This window comes from Mustelus asterias, unplaced genomic scaffold (assembly GCF_964213995.1).
Source record: "Mustelus asterias unplaced genomic scaffold, sMusAst1.hap1.1 HAP1_SCAFFOLD_657, whole genome shotgun sequence".
Classification (NCBI taxonomy): domain Eukaryota; kingdom Metazoa; phylum Chordata; class Chondrichthyes; order Carcharhiniformes; family Triakidae; genus Mustelus; species Mustelus asterias.
Genome location: NW_027590606.1, coordinates 101,421 through 129,045, shown reverse-complemented (window position 1 = coordinate 129,045; position 27,625 = coordinate 101,421). Strand labels below are relative to the sequence as shown.

Sequence of the window (27,625 nt, the reverse complement as noted above, 5' to 3'; positions counted from 1 at the left end):
CTTTCTAAGTCAATCAGAGGGTAGTTGAGAGTCAGCCATGCGGTTCTGGATCCTCAGACAGGCCAGACCGGATAAGGACGGCAGATTTCCTTCTCTAAAGAGCATTAATGAACCAGATGGGTTTTTAACAACAATCGGGTAATTTCATGATCACAGACTAATTTCCCCTTTATTATACAGCTCTGGCGAAGGGTCATCCAGACTCGAAACGTTGGCTCTTTTCTCTATTCACAGATGCTGCCAAACCTGCTGAGATTTTCCAGCATCTTCTCTTTTTCTCCCCCAGTTGCTGTGGTGTGGTTTGAACTCGTGCCTCTAGATCGACGGCACGGTGGCACAGTAGGTTAGCACTGCTGACTCACAGCACCAGGGACCCGGGTTCGATTCCTGGTTTGGGTCACTGTCTATCTGGAGTTTGCACGTTCTCCCCGTGTCTGCGTGGGTTTCCTCCGGGTGCTCCGGTTTCCTGCCACAGTCCAAAGATGTGCGGTTTAGGTGGATTGGCCATGCTAAATTGCCCCTTTAGTATCAGGTGGACTAGCTAGGGTAGATGCATAGGTTTATGAGGACAGGGCTTGGGTGGGATTGTGGTCGGTGCAGACTTGATGGAATGAATGGCCTCCTTCTGCACTGTAGGGATTCTCTGATTCTATCATTAGTCAAAACCTCTGAATTACTCATCTAGTAACAGAACTCCCCTTTTATTGTATCCCTTGTGCGTACTGTACAGAGAGAAACAAGAGTTAATGTTTTAGGTTGGTTGGCTAAGGTTACTGGGGAGAATTTAAACTAGATAGGTTGGGGGGAGGGGAGCTAGAAGAGTTGACTAGGATCAAGGAACTAATTGATGGGGTGGAGGATGCAGGGGTAAGGGGAATTACAAAATTAATGGTAGAGGAGAGAGTGCAAGTGAATGAAGGCGGTAATTTAGATAAGGGAGTAGAGGGAGAGGGTGTTCGCGACTCATCAAAGCGGGTCCAGATAAAAGCTGGAATAAGGACACTTTGCCTGAATGCACGAAGCATTCGGAACAAGGTAAATGAGTTGATGGTGCAAATCAGCACAAGTGGGTACGATCTAGTGGCCATTACAGAAACGTGGCTGAAAGGTGACCAGGACTGGGAGATGAATATCCAGGGGTATCAGGCGTTTAGGAAGAATAGACAGGAAGGAAAAGGTGGTGGGGTCGCGCTATTAATAAGAGATAATATCAGGGTAGTACTGAGGGATGACATAGGCTCTGAGGAACAAAACGTGGAATCATTATGGGTAGAGATGAGGAATAGTAGAGGGAGAAAGACACTAGTAGGTGTGGTATATAGGCCCCCAAATAATAATGTTGAGGTAGGGAGGGCTATAAACAAGCAGATAAGGGATGCGTGTCAAAACGGAACGGCAATAATCATGGGGGACTTCAACATGCACATTGACTGGCAGACTCAAGTCGGTAAGGGTGGAATGGAGGAAGAGTTCTTAGAATGCTGTCGGGATAGTTTCCTTGAACAGCATGTTACGGAACCGACGAGGGAACGAGCTATTTTGGATCTGGTATTGTGTAACGAGGTAGGTAGAATTAAGGATCTTATTGTGAAGGACCCTCTTGGGTCTAGTGACCACAATATGGTCGAATTTCTGATTCAGATGGAAGAGGAGAAAGTTTGGTCCCAAACCAGTGTCCTCTGTTTGAACAGAGGGAAATATGATAGGATGAGGGATGAATTGGCTAAGGTAGACTGGGAGAGCAGGCTGGCAGGTAGGATAGCTGAGGAACAGTGGAGGATTTTTAAGGAGATCCTTTTCAGTTCTCAGCAAAAATATATTCCAGCAAAAAACAAGGATTGTAAGAAAAGGGAGAACCAGCCGTGGATAACGAAGGAAATAAAGGAGAGTATTAAAATAAAAACAGCTGCGTACAGAGTGGCCAAAAATAATGGAGAAACAAGTGATTGGGAAAAATTTAAGAAACAACAAAGAGAGACTAAGAAAGCGATAAAGAAAGGAAGGATAGACTATGAAGCTCGGCTAGCAATTAATATAAAAAATGATAGTAAAAGTTTTTATAAATATATAAAAAGGAATAGAGTGGCTAGAGTGAATGTTGGACCCTTGGAGGACGAGAGGGGGGAGTTAATAGTGGGAAATGAGGATATGGCTGAGTCTTTAAATAAGTTTTTTGTGTCGGTCTTCACGGTGGAGGACACAAATAGTTTGCCAAATATTAACGATAGAGGGTTGGCAGCAGGAGAAATACTTAATACCATTAATGTTACCAGAGAGGCAGTGCTGGGTAGACTAATGGGACTGAAGGTGGATAAGTCCCCGGGTCCGGATGGAATGCATCCCAGGGTATTGAAAGAAATGTCAGAGGTAATAGTGGATGCGTTAGTGATTATTTATCAAAACTCGTTGCATTCTGGGGTAGTGTCGGTTGATTGGAAAACGGCTAATGTTACGCCGCTGTTTAAAAAAGGAAGGAGACAAAAGGCGGGTAACTATAGGCCGGTCAGCTTAACGTCTGTAGTAGGGAAAATGCTGGAATCCATTATTAAAGAGGAGATAGCAGGGCATCTGGATAGAAATGGTTCGATCAATCAGACGCAGCATGGATTCATGAGGGGAAAGTCGTGCTTGACGAACATGTTGGATTTTTATGAAGATGTGACTAGGGCGGTTGATGGAGGAGAACCGGTGGATGCGGTGTTTTTGGATTTCCAAAAGGCGTTTGATAAGGTGCCCCAGAAAAGGCTACTGAAGAAGATTAGGGCACACGGAGTTGGGGGTAGTGTGTTAAAGTGGATTGGGGACTGGCTATCCGACAGGAAGCAAAGAGTCGGAATAAATGGGTGTTTTTCCGGTTGGAGGAAGGTAACTAGTGGCGTGCCGCAGGGATCGGTACTCGGGCCGCAACTATTTACCATTTATATAGATGATCTGGAGGAGGGGACGGAGTGTAGGGTAACGAAGTTTGCAGACGACACAAAGATAAGTGGAAAAGTGAATCGTGTGGAGGACGGAGAAGATCTGCAGAGAGATTTGGACAGGCTGAGTGAGTGGGCGAGGATATGGCAAATGGAGTATAACGTTGATAAATGCGAGGTTATACACTTTGGAGGAAATAATAACAAATGGGATTACTATCTCAATGGAAACAAATTAAAACATGCTACCGTGCAAAGGGACCTGGGGGTCCTTGTGCATGAGACGCAAAAGCCCAGTCTGCAGGTACAACAGGTGATCAAGAAGGCAAATGGGATGTTGGCCTATATTGCGAAGGGGATAGAATATAAAAGCAGGGATGTCTTGATGCACCTGTACAGGGCATTGGTGAGGCCGCAGCTGGAATACTGTGTGCAGTATTGGTCCCCTTATATGAGGAAGGATATATTGGCATTGGAGGGAGTGCAGAGAAGGTTCACCAGGTTGATACCGGAGATGAGGGGTTTGGATTATGAGGAGAGGCTGAGGAGATTGGGTTTGTACTCGTTGGAGTTTAGAAGGATGAGGGGGGATCTTATGGAGACTTATAAGATAATGCGGGGGCTGGATAGGGTGGAGGCGGAGAGATTCTTTCCACTTAGTAAGGAAGTTAAAACTAGAGGACACAGCCTCAAAATAAAGGGGGGTCGGTTTAAGACAGAGTTGAGGAGGAACTTCTTCTCCCAGAGGGTGGTGAATCTCTGGAATTCTCTGCCCACTGAGGTGGTGGAGGCTACCTCGCTGAATATGTTTAAAGCGCGGATGGATGGATTCCTGATCGGTAAGGGAATTAAGGGTTATGGGGATCAGGCGGGTAAGTGGTACTGATCCACGTCAGATCAGCCATGATCTTATTGAATGGCGGGGCAGGCTCGAGGGGCTAGATGGCCTACTCCTGCTCCTATTTCTTATGTTCTTATGTTCTTATGTTTCAGGTCGATGACTTTTCTTTACAACTAGCCCACGTTAGACATGCCACAGGGTTCAAACAGGTACAGAAGGAAGGTATGCACGGAGGGCTGGAAAGAGTGAAAGGGGAGGCAGCAGAGATTAAATAACAGAAGAGATAATGGTGCAAGGCAAAGATAGAATGGTAATGAGATGAGTAAATAAAGAAAAAAAGAACTTGTATTAATTAAAATAGCGCCTTCCACAACTTCAAGATGGCCCAAAGCACTTCACAGCCAATGAAGTACTTCTGAACTTTCCTGCAGACAAAAGGAATATGCCCAAGCCTTGCACCTGTTTTGAATTATCTGACAGCTTGATAAGCCTATAGCTCCTCATTGCTTTCTCCATGGCAAGACCTCGGCCAATCAGAGTCGACTTGTCAATCAATCAACACCCTTTTCTCCTGTGGTATAAATTGTCACAATTGTTTGAAATTTGACCTTCTGGGGTTTGTCCTGATGAGTGCAAGACAAAAAACTTCGACAACCTGTCTCCTTGTTCAGCATTGGTTTCGAAGTTTAGCCACTGCTGTAATGTAGGAATCTTTCTACTTACATTTGACTCTCTTCATCCCTTTCTTCCACAAACTGATTCCCTCCCTGTAACTTGCTTTTTTATTTTAAAATAAGGATCAGTACGAGGTATCATTTTTATTTTCTGCTCTGTCTGTAACTGATTACCTGTTTAAAGTTAAAAGTTTATTTATTAGTGTCACAAGTAAGGCTTACATTAACACTGCAGTGAAGTTACTGTGAAAATCCCCTCGTCGCCACACTCCGGCGCCTGTTCGGGTAACACTGAGGGAGAATATAGCACGGCCAATGCACCCTAACCAGCACGTCTTTCGGACTGTGGAAGGAAACTGGAAGGCCCGGAGGAAACCCACGCAGACACGGGGGAGAACGTGCAGAGACTCCACACAGACAGTGACCCAAGCCGGGAATCGAACTCGCGTCCCTGGCGCTGTGAAGCAGCAGTGCTAACCACTGTGTCACCGTGCCGTCCCGTTTCTGGGATACGCATCACCCTTCTTCCAATGTCCTGAATATTTTGTACCATCGTAATCCAGACAGCCAGTGGGAAGAGTCTTCCATCCCTTTGCTCTTTTTATACCGAGATTAACTTTCCATTTTTCAGTCAGACCTTCACTGGATTAGCTCTTTGAAGAAGAGGCATACGGACCCGAAATGTTAACTCTGCTTCTCTCTCCGTGCACCTGCTGAGCTTTTCCAGCATTCTCTGTTTTTATTTCAGATTTCCAGCGTCCATAGTATTTTGCTTTCACTTCATTGAGTTTATCTGCTTGATGTGGTTACATGACCATCTATATTGATGGATTATTCCACAAAATATGTCCAGCCTAATGAACAGAGCGTGCTTGAGCCTCTGTGTTCTTTAACAAAATAACACAGAGGCTGTGTTACTCATGACGGTGATCGCTCATAACACACAGTGTGACCTAATCCAGAAGAGGACCGTTAGGGCGGCATGGTGGTTAGCACTGGTGCCTCACAGCGCCAGGGACGTGAGTTCGATTCCCGGCTTGGGTCACTGTCTGTGTGGAATCTGCACGTTCTCCCCGTGTCTGCGTGGGTTTCCTCCGGGTGCTCCGGTTTCCTCCCACACTCCAAAGATGTGCGGGTTAGGTTGATTGGCCATGATAAATTGCTCCTTAGTGTCAGGGGCACTATCAGGATAGATACATGGGGCTACAGGGATAGGGGCTGGGTGGGATTGTGGTCGGTACAAACTCAATGGACTGAATGGTCTCCTTCTGCACTGCAGGGATTCTATGATTGCCCATCCCGAGTTGCCCTTGAGAAGGTGGTGGTGAGCTTCCTTCTTGAAACGCTACAGTGCATGTGGTGTAGGTACACCCACTGTGCTGTTAGGGAGGGAGTTCAGGGATTTTGACCCAGCGACCGTGAAGGAACAGCCAATATATTTCCAAGTCAGGATAGTGAGTGGCTTGGAGGGGAACTTATCGGTGATGGTGTTCCCAGGTACCTGCTGCCCTGGCCCTTCTAGATGGAAGTAGTTGTGGGTTTGGAAGGAGCTATTGAAGGAACCTTGGTCAGTTCCTGCAGTGCATCTTATCGATGGTACACACGGCAGCCAATGTGTCCGTGGTGGAGGAAGTGAATGCTTGTAGAAGGAGTGCCAGTCAAGCGGGCTGTTTTGTCCTGGATGGTGTCAAGCTTCATGAGTGTTGCTGGAGCTGCAAGTGGAGAGTACTCTATCACTCCTGACTTGTGCCTTGTAGATGGTGGACAGGCTTTGGGAGGGTCAGCGGGTGACTACCTCGAAAGATGTTGCTCTTTCATATAATTTAAGCCTGTTCTTGTTCTTTTTGGTTCCCAGGTTTATGGACAGAGGCAGATTGTTCTGGAGAAAGAGGAAACCGAGGAATTGAAGAGATTTGATGGCCCAGGCTTGGTTCTCATTGGTTTCAAGCCATTGTCACTCTTAAAGAAGCACCACCACATCAGACCCCCACAGTTCATTTACCCAGATGAGATGCTGATAACAGGTAACCCTCAGCCGCTGTTACTGCTGCCCTTTGGCCAAGTGGGCATGGCTCTACCCAGGGTATTTATAGAGCACAGGGTCCAAACTTCATCCCCCTTCTCCTCAGTTAGCTGATGGTTCACAAGACAGATTCATGCAGATAATGATGGGAAACCCTGCAGTGGCAGCGAGAAGTGTTAAAACGTTAGGAGCTAATGTTCCAGCATGAAGGAATCCTACTGGAGAGAGAGAGAGTGACATTTTATATATTTACAATGCAGCCGTAATATCGAGCAGATGCAAATATGTTATCGGATAGAATACCCCTCCTCTAGAATCCCTCTACCCTAGAATACCCTGTATAGAATACCACTATCCTAAAATACCCTGTATAGAATACCCCTACTCTCGAATCCCTCTCTCCTAGAATACCCTGTCTAGAATCCCTCTACCCTAAATACCTTGTCTAGAATATCTCTATCCTGGAATACCCCATATAGAATACCTCTACCCTAGAATACCCCGTATAGAATACCTCTGTCCTAGAATACCCCATATAGAATCCCTCTATCCTAGAATACCCCGTATAGAATCCCTCTATCCTAGAATACCCCGTATAGAATACCTCTACCCTAGAATATCCCGTATAGAATACTTCTATCCTAAAATACCCTGAATAGAATACCTCTATCCTAGAATACCATGTATAGAATACCTCTATCCTAAATACCCTGAATAGAATCCCTCTACCCCAGAATACCTCGTAGAGAATACCTCTACCCTAGAATACCCCATATAAAATACCTCTATCCTAAAATACCCCATATAGAATACCTCTACCCTAGAATACCCCGTAGAGAATACCTCTACCCTAGAATACCCCGTCTAGAATACCCGGTATAGAATACCGCTACCCTAGAATACCCTGTATAGAATGCCCCTGCCCTAGAATACCCTGAATAGAATACCTCTACCCTAGAATACCCTGTAGAGAATACCACTACCCCAAAATACCCTGTATAGAATACCACTAGCCTAGAATACCCTGAAGAGTATACCCCTATCCTTGGGAGCTGTATCACTGATTGTTTGATGCTACCTGAGCATTATTATATCTTAAGAGATGAGAAGATGAATTTGAGCTCATTGTACCTGGTCCACTTCCTCTCATTACAGCATGCGGTTACATACTGAATGGCGTTAATGTGTTCTCTCCACTGCTCTGGATCATAGATCACGCCAAAGATTTCTCACATTTTGAATCGAGGAGTCAGGTGCTGAATCCTATTACCCTGGTTAGAAACATAGAAAATAGGAGCAGGAGGAGGCCATTCAGCCCTTCGAGTCTGCTCCATCATTCATTATGATCATGGCTGATCATCCAACTCGATATTCTGTTCCCATCTTCTCCCCCATATCTTTTGATCCTCTTCGCCCCAACCAAGTGCTATATCTAACTGCTTCTTGAATACATTCAATATTTTGGCCTCAATTACTTTCTGTGGTAGCAAATTCCACACATTCACCACTCTCTGGGTGAAGACATTTTTCCTCATCTCTGTCCTAAATGGTTTAGCCTGTATTCTTAAATTGTGATCCCTGGTTCTGTACGCCGCCCCAACCCCCCCGCCATTGGGGAACATCCTTCCTGCATTTACATTGTCTCGTCTTGTTAGAATTTCAAGTTTATTTATTTGTGTCACAATTACATTAACACTGCAATGAAGTTACTGTGAAAATCCCTGAGTTGCCACACCCTGGCGCCTGTTTGGGTACACCGAGGGAGAATTTAGCATGGCCAATGCACCTAACCAGCACGTCTTTCAGATTATGGGAGGAAACCAGAGCACCCGGAGGAAACCCACGCTGACACGGGTTTCTATGAGATTCCCCCCGCCTCATTCTTCTGAACTCTGGTGAATATAATCCTAACCGACTCAATCTCACCTTGGGAGTCAGTCCCGCCATCCAAGGAATCAGCCTGGTAAACCTCCGCTCTACAGCAAGAACGTCCTTCCTCAGATAAGGAGACAAAAGCTGCACACAATATTCCAGGTGTGGTCCCACCAAGGCCCCATATATATGCAACCAGACACCCCTGCCCCGTACTCAAATCCTCTCGCTATGAAGGCCAACATTCCATTTGCCTTTTTCACCGCCTGCTGCACCTGCATGCTTAACTTCAGCGACTGGTGCATGAGGACACCCAGGTCTCATTTCACATTCCTTTTTCCTAATTTATGGCCTTTCAGATAGTAATCTGCCTTCCGTTTTTGCTACCAAAGTGGATAACCAAAGTGTTGTCAGGGAAAAAATCGGACCTCTCAGGGACAAAAGTGGGGAATTATGCTTGGAACCCAAAGAAGTAGGGGAGATCCTAAATGAATACTTTGCATCAGTATTCACAAAGGAGAGGGATGTGTTGACTGGGAGTGTCTCGGAGGGGAGTGTTGAACCGTTGGAGAAAATCTCCATTACAAAGGAGGAAGTGTTAGGTTTGTTAGAGAATTTAAAGACTGACAAATCCCCAGGGCCTGATGGAATCTATCCAAGGCTGCTCAGGGAGACGAGAGATGAAATCGCTGGGCCTCTGACGCAAATCTTTGTCTCGTCACTGGACGCAGGTGAGGTCCCAGAGGATTGGAGGATAGCTAATGTGGTCCCGTTATTTAAGAAGGGTAGGAAGGATAACCCGGGTAATTATAGGCCGGTGAGCTTGACGTCCGTGGTGGGGAAGTTGTTGGAGAAGATTCTTAGAGATAGGATGTATGCGCATTTAGAAAGGAATAAACTCATTAACGATAGTCAGCATGGTTTTGTGAGAGGGAGGTCATGCCTCACTAACCTGGTGGAGTTTTTTGAAGAAGTGACCAAAATGGTTGACGAGGGAAGGGCAGTGGATGTCGTCTATATGGACTTTAGTAAAGCGTTTGACAAAGTCCCTCATGGTAGGCTGGTGAAAAAGGTTGGATCTCATGGGATAAAGCGGGAGGTGGCGAGATGGCTGGAGAACTGGCTTGGTCACAGAAGACAGAGGGTGGTAGTGGAAGGGTCTTTTTCCGGCTGGAGGCCTGTGACTAGTGGTGTTCCGCAGGGCTCTGTATTGGGACCTCTGCTGTTTGTGATTTATATAAACGATCTGGAAGAAGGTGTAACTGGGGTGATCAGTAAGTTTGCGGACGACACAAAATTGGCAGGACTTGCAGATAGTGAGGAGCATTGTCAGAAGCTACAGAAGGATATAGATAGGCTGGAAATTTGGGCAAAGAAATGGCAGATGGAGTTCAATCCTGATGAATGCGAAGTGATGCATTTTGGTAGAAATAATGTAGGGAGGAGCTATATGATAAATGGCAGAACCATAAAGGGTGTAGATACGCAGAGGGACCTGGGTGTGCAAGTCCACAGATCCTTGAAAGTGACGTCACAGGTGGAGAAGGTGGTGAAGAAGGCACATGGCATGCTTGCCTTTATAGGACGGGGCATAGAGTATAAAAGTTGGGGTCTGATGTTGCAGATGTATAGAACGTTGGTTCGACCGCATCTGGAATACTGCGTCCAGTTCTGGTCGCCACACTACCAGAAGGACATGGAGGCTTTGGAGAGAGTACAGAGGAGGTTTACCAGGATGTTACCTGGTATGGAGGGGCTTAGTTATGAGGAGAGATTGGTTAAACTGGGGTTGTTCTCCCTGGAAAGACGGAGGATGAGGGGAGACTTAATAGAGGTGTATAAAATTATGAAAGGCATAGATAGGGTGAACGGTGGGAAGCTTTTCCCCAGGTCGGTGGTGACGTTCACGAGGGGTCATAGGTTCAAGGTGAAGGGGGGGAGGTTTAACACGGATATCAGACGGACATATTTTACACAGAGGGTGGTGGGGGCCTGGAATGCGCTGCCAGGCAAGGTGGTGGAGGCGGACACACTGGGAACGTTTAAGACTTATCTAGACAGCCATATGAACGGAGTGGGAATGGAGGGATACAAAAGAATGGTCTAGTTTGGACCAGGGAGCGGCACGGGCTTGGAGGGCCGAAGGGCCTGTTCCTGTGCTGTATTGTTCTTTGTTCTTTGTAACCTCACATTTCTCCAAATTATACTGCATCTGCTGTTCATTTGCCCACTCACTCAACTTGTTCACATCACACTGAAGCATCTCTCCATCTTCCTCACAGCTCACCCAGCTTTGTGTCATAATGAACAAAGAACAGTACAGCACAGGAAACAGGCCCTTCGGCCCTCCAAGCCTGCGCCGCTCCTTGGTCCAACTAGACCAATCGTTTGTATCCCTCCATTCCCAGGCTGCTCATGTGACTATCCAGGTAAGTCTTAAACGATGTCAGCGTGCCTGCCTCCACCACCCTACTTGGCAGCGCATTCCAGGCCCCCACCACCCTCTGTGTAAAAAACGTCCCTCTGATATCCGAGTTATACTTCGCCCCTCTCAGCTTGAGCCCGTGACCCCTTGTGATCGTCACCTCCGACCTGGGAAAAAGCTTCCCACTGTTCACCCTATCTATACCCTTCATAATCTTGTACACCTCTATTAGATCTCCCCTCATTCTCCGTCTTTCCAAGGAGTACAACCCCAGTCTACCCAATCTCTCCTCATAGCTAAGACCCTCCATACCAGGCAACATCCTGGTAAACCTTCTCTGCACTCTCTCTAACGCCTCCACGTCCTTCTGGTAGTGCGGCGACCAGAACTGGACGCAGTACTCCAAATGTGGCCTAACCAGCGTTCTATACAGCTGCATCATCAGACTCCAGCTTTTATACTCTCTACCCCGTCCTATAAAGGCAAGCATACCATATGCCTTCTTCACCACCTTCTCCACCTGTGTTGCTACCTTCAAGGATTTGTGGACTTGCACACCTAGGTCCCTCTGTGTTTCTATACTCCTGATGACTCTGCCATTTATTGTATAACTCCTCCCTACATTATTTCTTCCAAAATGCATCACTTCGCATTCATCCGGATTAAACTCCATCTGCCACCTCTCCGCCCAATTTTCCAGCCTATCTATATCCTGCTGTATTGCCCGACAATGCTCTTCGCTATCCGCAAGTCCAGCCATCTTCGTGTCATCCGCAAACCTGCTGATTACACCAGTTACACCTTCTTCCAAATCATTTATATATATCACAAATAGCAGAGGTCCCAGTACAGAGCCCTGCGGAACACCACTGGTCACAGACCTCCAGCCAGAAAAAGACCCTTCGACCACTACCCTCTGTCTCCTATGGCCAAGCCAGTTCTCCACCCATCTAGCCACTTCTCCTTGTATCCCATGAGCCTTAACCTTCTTAACCAACCTGCCATGTGGGACTTTGTCAAATGCCTTACTGAAATCCATATAGACGACATCCACGGCCCTTCCTTCATCAACCGTTTTTGTCACTTCCTCAAAAAACTCCACCAAATTTGTAAGGCACGACCTCCCTCTTACAAAACCATGCTGTCTGTCACGAATGAGATTGTTCCGTTCTAAATGCACATACATCCTGTCTCTAAGAATCCTCTCCAACAACTTCCCTACCACGGACGTCAAGCTCACCGGCCTATAATTTCCTGGGTTATCCCTGCTACCCTTCTTAAACAACGGGACCACATTCACTATCCTCCAATCCTCAGGGACCTCACCCGTGTCCAAAGAAGCGACAAAGATTTCCATCAGAGGCCCAGCAATTTCATCTCTCGTCTCCCTGAGCAGTCGAGGATAGATGCCATCAGGCCCTGGGGCTTTGTCAGTTTTAATGTTCCCTAAAAAACCTAACACTTCCTCTCTTGTAATGGAGATTTTCTCTAACGGGTCAACACCTCCCTCCGAGACACTCCCGGTTAACACGCCCCTCTCCTTCGTGAATACCGATGCAAAGTATTCATTTAGGATCTCCCCTATTCCCTTGGGTTCTAAGCATAATTCCCCTCCTTTGTCCCTGAGTGGTCCGATTTTCTCCCTGACAACTCTTTTGTTCCTAACGTATGAATAGAATGCCTTAGGATTCTCCTTAATCCTGCCTGCCAAGAACATCTCGTGACCTCTTTTTGCCCTTCTAACTCCCCGTTTGAGTTCTTTCCTACTCTCTCTGTATTCCTCCAGAGCTCCATCTGTTTTCAGTTGCCTGGACTTAACGTACGCCTCCCTTTTCATTTTAATCAGATCCTCAATTTCCCTGGTTATCCACGGCTCTCGAATCCTACCTTTCCTATCTTTCCTTTTTAGATCTGCAGATTTGGAGATATTACATTTTGTTCTCTTGTCTAAATCATTAATTTATATGTAGTGAATAGCTGGGGCCCCAGCACTGATCCCAGCGGTACCCCACTAATCACTGCCTGCCATTTGGAAAAAGACCTTGTTTATTTCCTACTCTTTGTTTCCTGCCTGCCAACCAGTTTTCTATCTATCTCAATACACTACCCAATCCCATGCACTTTAATTTTACACACTGATCTCTTATGTGGGACCTTATCTGAAAGTCCAAATAAACCACATCCACTGGCTGCCCCTCATCAACTCTACTAGTTACATCCTTGAAGAATTCCAGTAGATTTGTCAAGCATGATTCCCCTCGTGTAAATCCATCTGACTCTGTCCTGTCCAGCCGCTGTTTACCAAGTGCTCTGCTATTAAATCCTCCCCCACTACCGACGTCAGGCTGACTGGTCTATAATTCCCTGTTCTCTCTCTGCCTCCCTTTTTAAATAGTGGGGTTACATTAGCTACCCTCCAATCCATAGGAACTGTCCCAAAGGCTATAGAACCTTGGAAGATGAATACCAATATACCCACTATTTCTCAGACCATTTCCTTAAGTACTCCGGGGTGTAGATTATCGGGCCCTGGGGATTTATCAGCCTTCAATCTCAATTTCCCCAACACCATTTTTCTACTAATATTAATTTCCTTCAGTTCCTCCCTCTCCCTGGACCCTGTGTTCCCCAACTTTTCTGGTACGTTATTTGTGTCCTCCTTTGTGAAGACAGAACCAGAGTATGTATTTAGCTGGTCAGCCATTTCTTTGTTCCACATTATAAATTCCCCTGTTTCTGACTGTAAAGGACCTAGTTTGCCGTTAACAATCTTTTTCACCTCACACACCTAATAGAAGTTGGATGGCACGGTAGCACAGTGGTTAACACTGCTGCTTCACAGCTCCAGGGGCCTGGATTTGATTCCCGGCTTGGGTCACTGTCTGTGTGGAGTCTGCACATTCTCCTCGTGTCTGCGTGGGTTTCCTCCGGGTGCTCCGGTTTCCTCCCACAGTCCAAAGATGTGCGGGTTAGGTTGATTGGCCATGCTAAAAACTGCCCCTTAGTGTCCTGAGATGTGTCGGTTAGAGGGATAAGTGGGTATATATGTAGGGATATGGGGGTAGGGCCTGGGTGGGATTGTGGTCGGTGCAGACTCGATGGGCCGAATGGCCTCTTTCTGTACTGTAGGGATTCTATGTTTCGAAACTTTTACGGTCAAAGTTTATGTTCCCCGCAAGCTTACTCTCGTACTCCATTTTCCCCTTATTAATTAGTCCCTTTGCTGAATTATAAACTGTCCCAATCCTCAGGTCTATAGTTTTTCTGGATCATTTGTATGCCTCTCCCTTGGACCTTTAACTATCTCTAATTTCCCTTGTAAGCCTTGGTTTGGCCACCTTTCCAGTTTTATTTTTGTGCCAGACTGGATTAAATAATCATTCTTTGAATGTTTGCCGTTGCCGATCCACCATCGTCCCCTTAAATAACATTTCCCAATCTATCAAAGCCAACTTGTGCCTCATATTCATCGTAGTTTCCTTTATTAAGATTCAGGACCCTAGTCTCAAAATCAACTCCCTCACTGTCCACCTTGATGAAGAATTCTATCGTGTTATAGGGGATGAAGTAACAATTTGACTTTATCGTCGCCACTTGCTAAGCAGCTCAGAGAGGTCAGCCCCCCTGGTCCTTTCCAGCAGCCTTTGGGCCAGCCCTGGTGCCAGGTGCTTATTGTTCTGAGCTGTGTTTATGTTTCACATTCCCAACAGGAAGCACCACTTTATTCAGCGCACTGCTCACCAAGTGCCTGGAGAAGGACGTGTATGCTGTTTGCCGCTACACTCCCCGGAGGAACACCGCACCCCGATTTGTGGCGTTGGTCCCACAGGAGGAGGCGCTGGATGATCAGAAAGTGCAGACCATCCCTCCAGGTCAGTGACACTGTCTCTCTCGGATTGCTCACTGACTGGGTGAGTACACTTGATTTGTCTCTCCTTTCTGACTGAGTTATGGTCACACCAGTGCCACAGAATCTCCGGCACCTTTTCTCCCTGGAAAGACGGAGGATGAGGGGAGACTTAATAGAGGTGTATAAAATTATGAAAGGCATAGATAGGGTGAACGGTGGGAAGCTTTTCCCCAGGTCGGTGGTGACGTTCACGAGGGGTCATAGTTTCAAGGTGAAGGGGGGGAGGTTTAACACAGATGTCAGAAGGACATATTTTACACAGAGGGTGGTGGGGGCCTGGAATGCGCTGCCAGGCAAGGTGGTGGAGGCGGACACACTGGGAACGTTTAAGACTTATCTAGATAGCCAGATGAACGGAGTGGGAATGGAGGGATACAAAAGAATGGTCTAGTTTGGACCAGGGAGCGGCATGGGCTTGGAGGGCCGAAGGGCCTGTTCCTGTGCTGTATTGTTCTTTGTTCTGCGTGGCCACATATGATAATTATTCACACACTATTTGTCTATGGAGGGCATCGTAGCTGTTGCCTATCCTACCCCCACTCACCTTCCCCACACACACACACACACACCACATACCACGTGTATACACACACCACATGTGCACACACACCACACGTACACACACCACACGTACACACACCACACGTACACACATAGCACACATTTACACACATCTCAGGTACACACACGCACCACATGTACACAGACACCACATGTACATGCACGCACCACATGTACACACGTAGACGCACGCAGCACACGTACGCACGCACCACACGTACACGCACGCACCACACGTACGCACGCACTACACGTACACGCACGCACCACACGTACACGCACGCACCACACGTACGCACCACACGTACGCGCGCGCACCACACGTACGCGCGCGCACCGCACGTATGCGCGCTCAACGCACGTACGCGCCCGCACTGCACGTACACGCGCACACCACACGTACGCGCGCACACCGCATGTATGCGCGCGCACCACACGTACACGCGCGCACCGCACGTACACGCGCACACCACACGTACGCACGCACACCACACGTACACGCGCGCACCGCACGTACACACACATATATGCACACAGTGGAGCCTGGCTGATTGTGTGCAGCTCCAATGCAGAGAGGAACTGAAACCAGATATTTGATTTGATTTATTATTGTCATGTTTATTAGTATACAGTAAAAAGTATTGTTTCTTGCGTGCTATGCAGACAAAACATACCGTTCATAGAGAAGGAAAGGAGAGAGTGCAGAACGTAGTGTTACAGTCACAGCTCGGGGTGTAGAGAAAGATCAACATAAGAGAAAGATAGCACCACAGCCTGGGCTTGGACTCAGATGAACTAACTTCAGATTTCTATAGTTCAGAGTTACAGCGGATACATGTTACAGTGGGTGGATGAAAATTGAAGATTACATAATAACTGCTGAGAGGAAATTGATCCAATCTATAAAGGAGAAAAGATTGCAGGGCTGGGGGAAAGAGAAGGCTCTTGAGACGCATTGGATAAGCTCTTTCAAAGAGCCAGTATAGCCATTATATATTAACGATCTAGATGACGGGACTGGGGGCATTCTGGCCAAGTTTGCCGATGATACAAAGATAGGTGGAGGGGCAGGTAGTATTGAGGAGGTGGGGAGGCTGCAGAAAGATTTAGACAGTTTAGGAGAGTGGTCCAAGAAGTGGCTGATGAAATTCAACGTGGGCAAGTGCGAGGTCGTGCACTTTGGAAAAAAGAATAGAGGCATGGACTATTTTCTAAACGGTGACAAAATTCATAATGCTAAAGTGCAAAGGGACTTGGGAGTCCTAGTCCAGGATTCTCTAAAGGTAAACTTGCAGGTTGAGTCCGTAATTAAGAAAGCAAATGTAATGTTGTCATTTATCTCAAGAGGCTTGGAATACAAAAGCAGGGATGTACTTCTGAGGCTTTATAAAGCACTGGTTAGGCCCCATTTGGAGTACTGTGAGCAATTTTGGGCCCCACACCTCAGGAAGGACATACTGGCACTGGAGCGGGTCCAGCGGAGATTCACACGGATGATCCCAGGAATGGTAGGCCTGACATACGATGAACGTCTGAGGATCGTGGGATTATATTCATTGGAGTTTAGGAGGTTGAGGGGAGATCTGATAGAAACTTACAAGATAATGAACGGCTTAGATAGGATGGACGTAGGGAAGTTGTTTCCATTAACAGGGGAGACTAGGACGCGGGGGCACAGCCTTAGAATAAAAGGGAGTCACTTTAGAACAGAGATGAGGAGAAATTTCTTCAGCCAGAGAGTGGTGGGTCTGTGGAATTCATTGCCACAGAGGGCTGTGGAGGCCGAGACGTTGAGCGTCTTCAAGACAGAAATTGATAAATTCTTGATTTCTCGAGGAATTAAGGGCTATGGGGAGAGAGCGGGTAAATGGAGTTGAAATCAACCATGATTGAATGGTGGAGTGGACTCGATGGGCCGAATGGCCTTACTTCCGCTCCTATGTCTTATGGTCTTATGGTCTTATGATGGGCTGAATGGATTCTATGCAGTGTAATTCAATGAATCATTTACCATCGCTGTAGCCCTGCATTACATTGGCAGTGCAGTGATTTTAGACGTGGGTCTTCACTTGTGGTTTCCTCCCTGGGAACAGTAACCTGACGATAGGCAGAGTTTTTTAAGCGATGTTGATTGAGGGATGAATACTGGCCGAGACACCAGGGAAAACTCCCCTGCTGCTCTTCAAAACAGGGTCGTTAACATCCACCTCCGAGGGATGTGGGGACCGCAGTTTTCTGTCACGTCTGAAAAGCATTAAATTACACAAAGAATCCACCCCACAGAGCTGCAATCCCCACTCACACACGCACCCAGGGACCTGGGTCAATTTCCAGCTTGGGTCACTGTCTGTGTGGAGTCTGCACGTTCTCCCCGTGTCTGCGTGGGTTTCCTCCGGGTGCTCCGGTTTCCTCCCACAGTCTGAAAGACGTGTGAGTTAGGGTGGATTGGCCATGCTAAATTCTCCCTCAGTGTACCCGAACAGGAGTGTGGCGACTCGGGGATTTACACAGTAACTTCATTGCAGTGTTAATGTAAACCTACTTGTGACACTAATAAAATAAACTTTGAAACTTTAAAACTTTACTAGTCGTAGCTTTGACCTGATTTCTGCAAAAACGCGAATGTTCATCCCAGGTCATCCCATCAAACGCAACTCCTGAGTCGGGCAGAGTGGACGTGTGAAATGCTCACCGATTCCTGGTACAAACAAAACCTTTCCGTCGTTTTCCCATCAGGATTCCACCTGATTTATTTGCCTTACGCCGACGATGTCAGGAAGATCGGCTTTATGGAGAAGCGAGTGGCCAGCGAGGATCAGATCGAGAAGATGAAATCAGTGGTGCAGAAGCTCCGGTTTAAATACAGGTCAGTCGGAGGTTCCAGCGATACTTTCTGCGCCATTAGAGGATCACTGTCTGTGCGGAGAGTCTGCACGTTCTCCCCGTGTCTGCATGGGTTTCCTCCGGGTTCCTCCCACAGTCTGAAAGGTGTGCAGGATTGGCCGTGCTAAATTGCCCCTCAGTGACCCAGATGTGTAGATTAGAGGGACTAGCGGGGTAAATACATTGGGTTACGGGGATAGGACCTGGGGTGGGATTGTTGTCGGTGCAGACTCGATGGGCTGAATGGCCTCCTCCTGCACTGTAGGATTTCTATGATTTCCCCAGTGCAGATGAACAGGAAATTTCTGCAAATTCTCCTTAAAATAAAATGGTGACCATTTCTATCCCTCTGGATTAGGCCTGAGAGCTTTGAGAATCCGGTTATTCAGCGGCATTTCCGTAATCTGGAGGCACTGGCCCTCGATTTGAAGGAACCGGAAGAAGTTGAAGATTTGACACGTGAGTATCCTGCTGTACAGCTCGTACCCACTGCCCAGCAGCAAAAGGAATTAATTTGATTTGATTTATTATTGTCACATGTATTAACATACAGTGAAAAGTATTGTTTCTTGCGCACTATACAGACAAGGCATACCGTTCATAGAGAAGGAAAGGAGAGAGTGCAGAATGTAGTGTTACAGTCATAGCTAGGGTGTCGAGAAAGATCAACTTAATGCGAGGTCGGTCCGTTCAAAAGTCTGACAGCAGCAGGGAAGAAGCTGTTCTTGAGTCGGTTGGTACGTGACCTCAGACCTTTTCCCCGACAGAAGAAGGTGGAAGAGAGAATGTCCGAGGTGTGTGGGGTCCTTGATTATGATAAGGAATGATAGTGATTATGAAAAGATAGTGATTGTAAAGACTAAAAAAGCCCAGCTTTCACACGTAGTCTGTAACAGAGCAGTATATCGGGAATATTTCCCATTGGATTCAGGGCCCCGGGGCAGGTATGAATATTGGGTAATTGTTGAATCCAGTTGTAATGCCCCCTGGGGGGCAGAGAGGGGTTGCTGGGGGCATGAAGAGGGGAGAAATATGGCAAAGTGGGGGGGGGTTAGGGTGGGGGAGCTGGGGGATGCAGAGAGGAGAGTCAGTGTATCAGCAAATGCATACTGTGGCAATTACAGTAATTGCCTTATTAAAGACAGGCGATGGTTATTGACTCAACCTCTGAAAGAGTATAAATGGACACAGGGGGAACAGATACTGTGGGGGAATCAGAGGAGCTTGTATCTGTACTGAGCTGTATGTAGAATAAACTTGCTGAAGGAAAAAGACCAGCTAATGTATTATTCCTCCACTGTTAATAAGAGCGAGCTCGGACGGGGTGGGATGGGAGGGGTGCAGAGCTCAGGGGAAGAGGAGGCAGAGCAGGGGGGAGAGGGGACAGAGCTCAGGGGAGGGGGGGCAGAGCTGGGGGGAGAGGGGACAGAGCTGGGGAAAGGAGCAGATAGTGGGGAGAGAGGGGGAGCTGGGGGGAGGGAGGGGCAGCTGGCGGGAGGGAGGGGGAGCTGGCGGGGAAAGGGAGAGCTGGCGGGGAGGGGGAGCTGGGGGTGTTGGAGAAGGGCAGCTGGGGGGAGTAGGGGAGCTGAGGGGGAGCTGGGGAGAGAGAGGGAGCTGCGGGTGAGGGGAAGCTGGGGGGATGAGGGGAAGCTGGGGGGGACGAGGGGGAGCTGGGGGGGAAGAGGGGGAGCTGAGGGGGAGCTGCGGGGGAGAGAGGGGAGCTGGGGGGGAGAGAGGGGAGCTGAGGGGAGAGAGAGGAGCTGGGGGGAGAGGGGGAGCTGGGGGGGAGAGAGGGGGAGCTGGGGGGCGAGGGGGAGCTGGGGGGGAGAGAAGGGAAAGAGGGGGAGCTGGGGGCAGAGGGGAGCTGGGGGGAGAGAGGGGAGCTGGGGGGAGAGAGGGGGAGCTGAGGGGAGAGGGGGAGCTGGGGGGAGAAAGGGGGAGCTGGGGGAGAGAGGGGGAGCTTGGGGGGAGGGAGAATTGGGGGTGGGGAGAGGGTGGAAGTATACTGTGAAAGGTCTGACACTGGGAAGTTCCGAAGAACAAAGGGACCTTGGCGTGTTTGTCCATAGATCTCTGAAGGCGGAAAGGCAGGTTAATAGGGTGGTGAAAAAGGCATATGGCACACTCGCCTTTATCAATCGGGGTATAGATTACAAAGCAGAGAGGTCATGATGGAGTTGTATAGAACTTTGGTGAGGTCACAGCTGGAGCACTGTGTGCAGTTCTGGTCACCACATTATAGGAAGGATGTGATCGCACTGGAGGGGGTGCAGAGGAGATTCACCAGGATGCTGCCTGGGACGGAGTGTTTAAGTTATGAAGAGAGGTTGGATTGGCTTGCGTTGTTTTCTCTGGAGCGGAGAAGACTGAGGGGCGACCTGATTGAGGTGTTCAAGATTATGAGGGACATGGACAGGGTGGATAGGGAGCAGCTGTTGCCCTGAGTTGAAGGGTCAGTTACGAGGGGACACAAGTTAAAAGTGAGGGGTGGGAGGTTTAGGGGGGATTTGAGGAAAAGGTTTTTTCCCCAGAGGGTGGTGAGGGTCTGGAATGCGCTGCCTGGGGGGGTGGTGGAGGCGGGATGCCTCACATCCTTTAAAAAGTACCTGGATGAGTACTTGGCACGTCATAACATTCAGGGCTATGGGCCAAGTGCTGGTAAATGGGATTAGGTGGGCAGGTCAGGGCCTTTCATGCATCAGTGCAGATTTGGTGGGCCGAAGAGGATTCTGTGATTCTGAGCTGGGGGGGCAGAGAGGGGGAGCTGGGGGGCAGAGAGGGGGAGCTGGGGGGCAGAGAGGGGGAGCTGGGGGGCAGAGATGGGGAGCTGGGGGGCAGAGAGGGGGAGCTGGGGGGCAGAGAGGGGGAGCTGGGGGGCAGAGAAGGGGAGCTGGGGGGCAGAGAGGGGGAGCTGGGGGGCAGAGAGGGGGAGCTGGGGGGCAGAGAGGGAGAGCTGGGGGGCAGAGAGGGGGAGCTGGGGGGCAGAGAGGGGGAACCGGGGGGAGAAGGGGAGCCAGAGGGGAGATGGGTGCTGGGGGGGAGGAGGAAAGGTAGAGAGGTGGAGAAGGGGGGTTGGAGAGGGAGAGCCGTGGCAGTGGGTGGGGGGGGGGGGGGGGGGGGGGGGGCGGGGGGGCTGGAGTGAACGTGGGGTGAGAAGCTGGGGGGGAGAGAGGAAGCTGGAGAGGTGCAAATAAATGACTTTGATAGAGGAGCGTAATAGGGGCCTGGAGCTGGTTTATCCCCCGGGCTATAACCTAGGTGAAAAGAGCCAACAGAAGAGGAAGCTCAGTGAGTACTGCGGCAAGGGGAGCAAATTAAACGTTGTGTCAGTAAATGCGCCGCGTGGGATACAAGTGAGCCACACAGACACGGAAATCTCTGCTCAATTCTCTCAGAACTGAACCAGCTGGTCGCCAAAAGAAACAAAGAATTGCGTTTCTTTAGTGCCTTTCCTCAGGACATTGTAAAACACTACAGTCAGTGAAGTGTAGTGGCCGCTGTAATTTATTACAACCCTGTTAGGAACATTTATAGAGAATTAACTGACCATAATTACCTGACAGAACTACGTCACTAGATTTCAACTTTTTCAAATAAAAACAAACTTTATTGTATTTTAGAGTTAAACAAAGCAAGCACTATTAACTCAACACCGCAGTTTATCATTCCTCATGCCTGTGAACTCAGTTCATCTTTGTGCTCCCTGCCCAAGAATTCCCCTTTACGTGGCAAGAATATTGAAGGTGCATTCACTTCTGTAGAAACCAGCCCGTGAGGTATGCCACAGCCCTCCAGAATTCACTTTATCGTTCCTCCCTGTTAGTTATTTCCTGAGGAAAGGTTTTATGGGGATCCTGCCCATTGATTTTTGGCAAAGCAACCTTCCAACCTTTATTTAACATCACACAACTGTGGAGGTTCAGCTCCTTGTTCTGGTGGCTGGTAGGTCCCCAACTTGCTCCTCAGAGATTCCAAACAATTCTGTTGACTGCTTTCGGCCTCAGGGTTCTGGGGTGGACCACTGTAGATAATCCAGGGAACAAATAGCTGTTTTATTATACAGGACAGATGCAAGAATATCAAATTTCAAAGAGCAGCAATTAAAGATTATCAGTCGGGCTCGCAATGTGGCCCATTTACGCCTGCTAGAAATTACGTGTATTCATATGGAGGGACCTGTCCTCTACAGGCAAAAGGAACATGTCCAGGCACTGCCTTTTTTAATTAAATGGAAGCATGGGGAGGGGGGGTCAATAGTTCCCTGGCGCACCCACCATGGCAATACCTCAACCAATCAAAATCGATATGCTGACCAATCAGCACCCTTTTTTTCGTGGAGTATAAATTGTTACTCCCTTTGAAATTTGGCATTCTTGTGTCTGTCCTGATGAGTGCAAGATGAAAAGCTTTGACAGCACGCCTCTGTTTTTGCAGCGGTATTCAAATCCAGAGGGAAAATGTGGGTTCAAATGCCCACCATGACTGTCTGAGAATTCTAAGCGAGTGTTTGTTTTTTAAAAACTTGATCAATATCAAGTAGCTCCCGATAAAGGTGACCCCAAAACCTGTTAGATTGTCAGAAAAATCCAACGACCGAGCTCATGTCTATTATGGAAAGGGGTGGCACGGCGGCACAGTGGTTAGCACTGCTGCCTCACAGCGCCAGGGACCCGGGTTCGATTCCCGACTTGGGTCACTCTCTGTGCAGAGTCTGCACGTTTCTCCCCGTGTCTGTGTGGGTTTCCTCCGGGTGCTCCGGTTTCCTCCCACCATCCCGAAAGACGTGCTGGTTAGGGTGCATTGGCCGTGCTAAATTCTCCCTCAGTGTTACCCGAACAGGCGCCAGAGTGTGGTGACTGGGGGATTTTCACAGTAACTTCATTGCAGTGTTAATGTAAGCCCACTTGTGACTAATAAATAAACTTTAAACTTGCTGTCTTTACCAGCCTGTCCTCCTGGTGATTCCAGTCCCAATGAGGCTGACAGCTGAACGTTCTCTGAATTAACTTGGCAAGTCCCACACAAAACTGCCCTATTCATGGCAACTAAAGAAGGGCAATAAATGCTAGCGATGCCCGCTCCTCCAGAATGATTATTGTTTTACTGTCCCTTATAGAACATAGAACAGTACAGCACAGAACAGGCCCTTCGGCCCACGATGTTGTGCCGAGCTTTATCTGAAACCAAGATCAAGCTATCCCACTCCCGATCATCCTGGTGTGCTCCATGTGCCTATCCAATAACCGCTGAAATGTTCCTAAAGTGTCTGACCCCACTATCACTGCAGGCAGTCCATTCCACACCCCAACCACTCTCTGAGTAAAGAACCTACCTCAGACATCCTTCCTATATCTCCCACCATGAACCCTACAGTTATGCCCCCTTATAATAGCTCCATCCACCCGAGGAAATAGTCTTTGAACGTTCACTCTATCTATCCCCTTCATCATTTTATAAACCTCTATTAAGTCTCCCCTCAGCCTCCTCCGCTCCAGAGAGAACAGCCCTAGCTCCCTCAACCTTTCCTCATAAGACCTACCCTCCAAACCAGGCAGCATCCTGGTAAATCTCCTCTGCACTCTTTCCAGCGCTTCCACATCCTTCTTATAGTGAGGTGACCAGAACTGCACACAATATTCCAAATGTAATTCCAAATTATAAACAATGAACAGGTGTAAAGTAAATTTAAAAGTAAAGTTTATTTATTAGTGTCGCAAGTAAGACTTACATTGACACCGCAATGAAGTTACTGTGAAATTCCCCTAGTTGCCACACTCCGGCGCCTGTTCAGGTACACTGAGGGAGAATTTAGCACGGCCAATGCATCCTAACCAGCATGTCTTTCGGACTATGGGAGGAAACCGGAGCACCCGGAGGAAACCCACGCAGACACGGGGAGAACATGCAGACTCCACACAGACAGTGACCCGAGCCATAATTAACTGAAGTGGAATTGCACGGTGCTGTTTCTTATTAGCCGAATATTCAAGAGTGGGGCCATTGTTTGTCTTCGGTACTTCGGAGATTTGTCACGGTGACTGTCTGAAGAATGAACTGCTGTTCTCTGTGATCAGGCGACGCAGCCGGGGGAGCCGAGAAGAAGCCAAACGTGGAGGTGTCGCTGGGGAAGGAGGAGGTCAGGCAGTACCTGCGGAGCGGGACGCTGGGCAAGCTGACCGTGCCGGTGCTCAAGGAGGTCTGTAAACAGTACGGGCTGAGGGGCAGCAAGAAGCAGGAGCTGATCGACGCCATCACCGGTCACTTCGCTGAGAACTGACCGCGGTGGAATTCAGGCCATGGCCTGGGGGGGAGCGGGGGGAGGGCGGGGGCTGCGGGTCGTGTACGAGCAGCGGAGACTGTCGGGTTTAGCTGGGGAAAAGACCCAACTGGCCTTCCCAAATGAATCAAAACATCACAGGAACCTTCAAACTGTGACCGCCCCCCCCCAACCGCCCCCGCCCCCAACGCCCCCCCCCCCCCGCCCCACCGCAGCGAGCAGCCAGTATCCAAATCAGCTCTGATCCAAATATAACAGAACCAGGACTTGCTCTGACTCCGTGATTCCGACCATCTGCGTAATGAGGAGAGCCCAGACTCTCCTTCCGAGGCCTCCAGGATATACAGGCCACCTCGCTGACAAAGAACTCAGAAATCTGCCCCCGGGATATTTTTGTACCTGTTGAATTTGTCACAAGTTTATTTTATACTTTGTGTTTTACAGGCCACCTGTAACCTACTCACCTCCAACAAAACCCAGTCCTGGGAAAGTCACTGCCATGTCTGAATATTATTTTCCTCCCTGTTATTTTTACCGGGGGGTTGGTGAGGAAGCCCCGGACTTGGTTATGGCAGAAAGGTACCTGTTAACAACCAGCTGGCACCGCCCAAGGGTAGTATACTGACCCTTGGCTGCGCTCTTTACACTTGTAGTTCTAGTGAGTGGAGAGAGAAATAGGCAGCACGGAGCTGCAAAGGTTAACCTAAACATGCAAGATCCATGTGCGGGCTGGGTGGATTGGCCATACTAAATAGCGCCTTAGTGTCAGGGGGATTAGCAGGGTAAATATGTGGGGTAACGGGGATAGGGCTTGGGTGGGATTGTAGTCAGTGCAGACTCGATGGGCCGAATGGCCTCTTTCTGCCCTGAAGGGATTCTATGAATTCTTTTAACAACGGTACAAAGTAATAACGAGGTTTTGGGACCTCGCTTTGATGGGAACAGTTACCGTATCAGATCAGTAATCTCTCGCTGGAAACAGAGGCAGGCCATTCAGCCCCTCGAGCCTGTTCTGGGTGAAGGCAGTTAGGGTTGCTCTGAGGTGAAAAGTTCAAATTAAATACAAACCATCTCTTCTCGCATTTCCCTCGCACGCTAACCAACCTCCAATCCTGATTTTGGCTGTCTGTATTTTAATATAAGTGACAAGATTAAAGAGTTTACTGGGGATGATTTTTTTTGGGTACTTCCTGCCTGTTTTGTTGCCGCTCCTGTGTGTTTTTCTTCTCGAAACTCTATGGCCAGAATTTTCCCGTTCCGCCCGGCACGGGAATCGGAGCGGGCGAGGGGCGGAACGCGAAAAGGTGCGTTGACCTCGGGTGGGATTTTACGGTTTCAGGACGAGTGAGTCTGTAAAATCCCACCCTTTCTTATTTACTTCCTCTCTCGGACCTCAGAGTCCTGAGATTCCACATCACCATCTCCAGACCACCACCATTGCTCACTCAGTGTTTAATTGAACCAGACTCTAAACATCTTTTTGTAGCTTCCTCAGAGCTCCATCATAGTTGCCTTGAGTTCCACAGCATCACTCTCAGAGCCCCATCGCAGCTGCTTCACAGCATCACTGCAACTCCCTCGCAGCACCACTGCAGCTCCCTCGCAGCACCCCTGCAGCTCCCTCACGGCACCGCCTGCAGCTCCCTCTCAGCACCACTGCAGCTCCCTCGCAGCACCACTGCAGCTCCCTCGCAGCACCACTGCAGCTCCCTCGCAGCACCCCTGCAGCTTCCTCCTTCTAGTTCCATAGTAATGATGTTCACCTCCTATATTGAGGACAAGACATGCAGCCGCTGGTGATTATACCCGAGCAACGAGTATGGCTCCCAGGAGGAAATCTTCCATTTATATGTTTCTAAGATAACTGTTTAAAGAAGCGGTTGTGTACGGGTCAGGACTTCATAATATCGAGAAGTTAAAATAATTCACTGTTTTGTTGAAGTAAAATATTTGAGAATCTGTTTCTGTTTTTCTGATACGGCTATTGTTGGGAAATTGGGATTACCCAGCGGCAGCTGGATTCAGTGTCACGACAGTGAGGGGCAAACTCCGCCCAGTGTGATTCTGAAGCTCCATTATCATGAGAATCATAGAATCCCTACAGTGCAGAAGGAGGCCATTCGGCCCATCGAGTCTGCACCGACAACAATCCCACCCAGGTCCTATCACCATAACCCCACATATTTACCCTGCTAGTCCCCCTGACACTAAGGGGCAATTTAGCACGGCCAATCCACCTACCCCATGCATCTTTGGAGTGTGGGAGGAAACCGGAGCACCCGGAGGAAGCCCACGCAGACACGGGGAGAATGTGCAAACTCCACACAGACAATGACCCAAGCCAGGAATCAAACTCAGGTCCCTGGCGTTGTGAGGCAGCAGTGCCAACCACAGTGCCATCCTGGCATTTATCAGGCATATCTGAGGGAGGGGGTGATTCTCTCCAGGCTCAGCCAGTATTAATTTATCGCACTCTCACTTTGGGACTGGAGTCTGCTGACAGAACCCTGCTCCAGGGTTTGGGCACATTAGGCTGGCACTGCAGGGCGATACCAGGCGGATGCTGCATTGTCAATGGTGCCATTCCCCCAATGGAACATCAATTCTGACCATTGTCTGGTTTCAGGGCAGTATCGAGATCTATGATTCAAACACAGTCACCCAGTGGCACACTGGTTGGCACTGCTGCCCCACAGCGCCAGGGACCCGGGTTCAATTCCCAGCCAGGGTTACTGTGTGGAGTTTGCACATTCTCACCATGTCTGCGTGGATTTCCTCCCACAGTCCAAAGGTCTGCGGGTTAGGTGGATTGGCCATGCTAAATTGTCCCTTAGTTAAGGGGGATTGGCTAGGGTAAATACATGGGGTTACGGGGATAGGGCCTGGATGGGATTGTGGTTGACTCAATGGGCCAAATGGCCTCCTTCTGCATTGTAGGGTTTCTATGATTCATACCCACTGCTGTAAGGAACTTTGAGTGCGACAAAGATGTTAACAGCAGGGGACAAATTGTAGAAAAATGGAGATTTATTAAGCATCAAGGATGTTAAATAAGATGGGCAGTAATTGACACAGGTTTATGTGCCCCTGTTTTAGCTTTGGACAACAGCACACACAAAAACCTGGACTGCTTTTCATGGAGTCGTAGAATCCCTACAGTGCTGAGGGAGGCCATTCCGCCCCCGTCCCCGAGCTTGGACCACAGTGTTTAAACTTATACAGACGTGCTCTCTGACAACGC

General features: G+C 48.6%; 1 protein-coding gene across 2 annotated transcripts in view; it reads left to right on the top strand.

Moving 5' to 3' along the window:
• Positions 1-25,173, top strand: part of LOC144487235 (X-ray repair cross-complementing protein 6-like) — a 68,841-nt gene extending 43,668 nt beyond the window's left edge. Inside the window, exons 9-14 of one of the 2 annotated variants that reach the window (XM_078205309.1) lie at positions 6,289-6,457; positions 10,611-10,757; positions 14,464-14,625; positions 17,961-18,090; positions 18,466-18,566; positions 24,182-25,173. In XM_078205309.1, coding sequence (XP_078061435.1) covers positions 6,289-6,457; positions 10,611-10,757; positions 14,464-14,625; positions 17,961-18,090; positions 18,466-18,566; positions 24,182-24,384 — 912 coding nt within the window. In that variant the 3' untranslated portion in view covers positions 24,385-25,173. The remainder of the gene's footprint in view (positions 1-6,288; positions 6,458-10,610; positions 10,758-14,463; positions 14,626-17,960; positions 18,091-18,465; positions 18,567-24,181) is intronic. The other variant, XM_078205310.1, reaches the window with a different exon arrangement.
• The last annotated feature ends 2,452 nt before the right edge of the window (positions 25,174-27,625 follow it).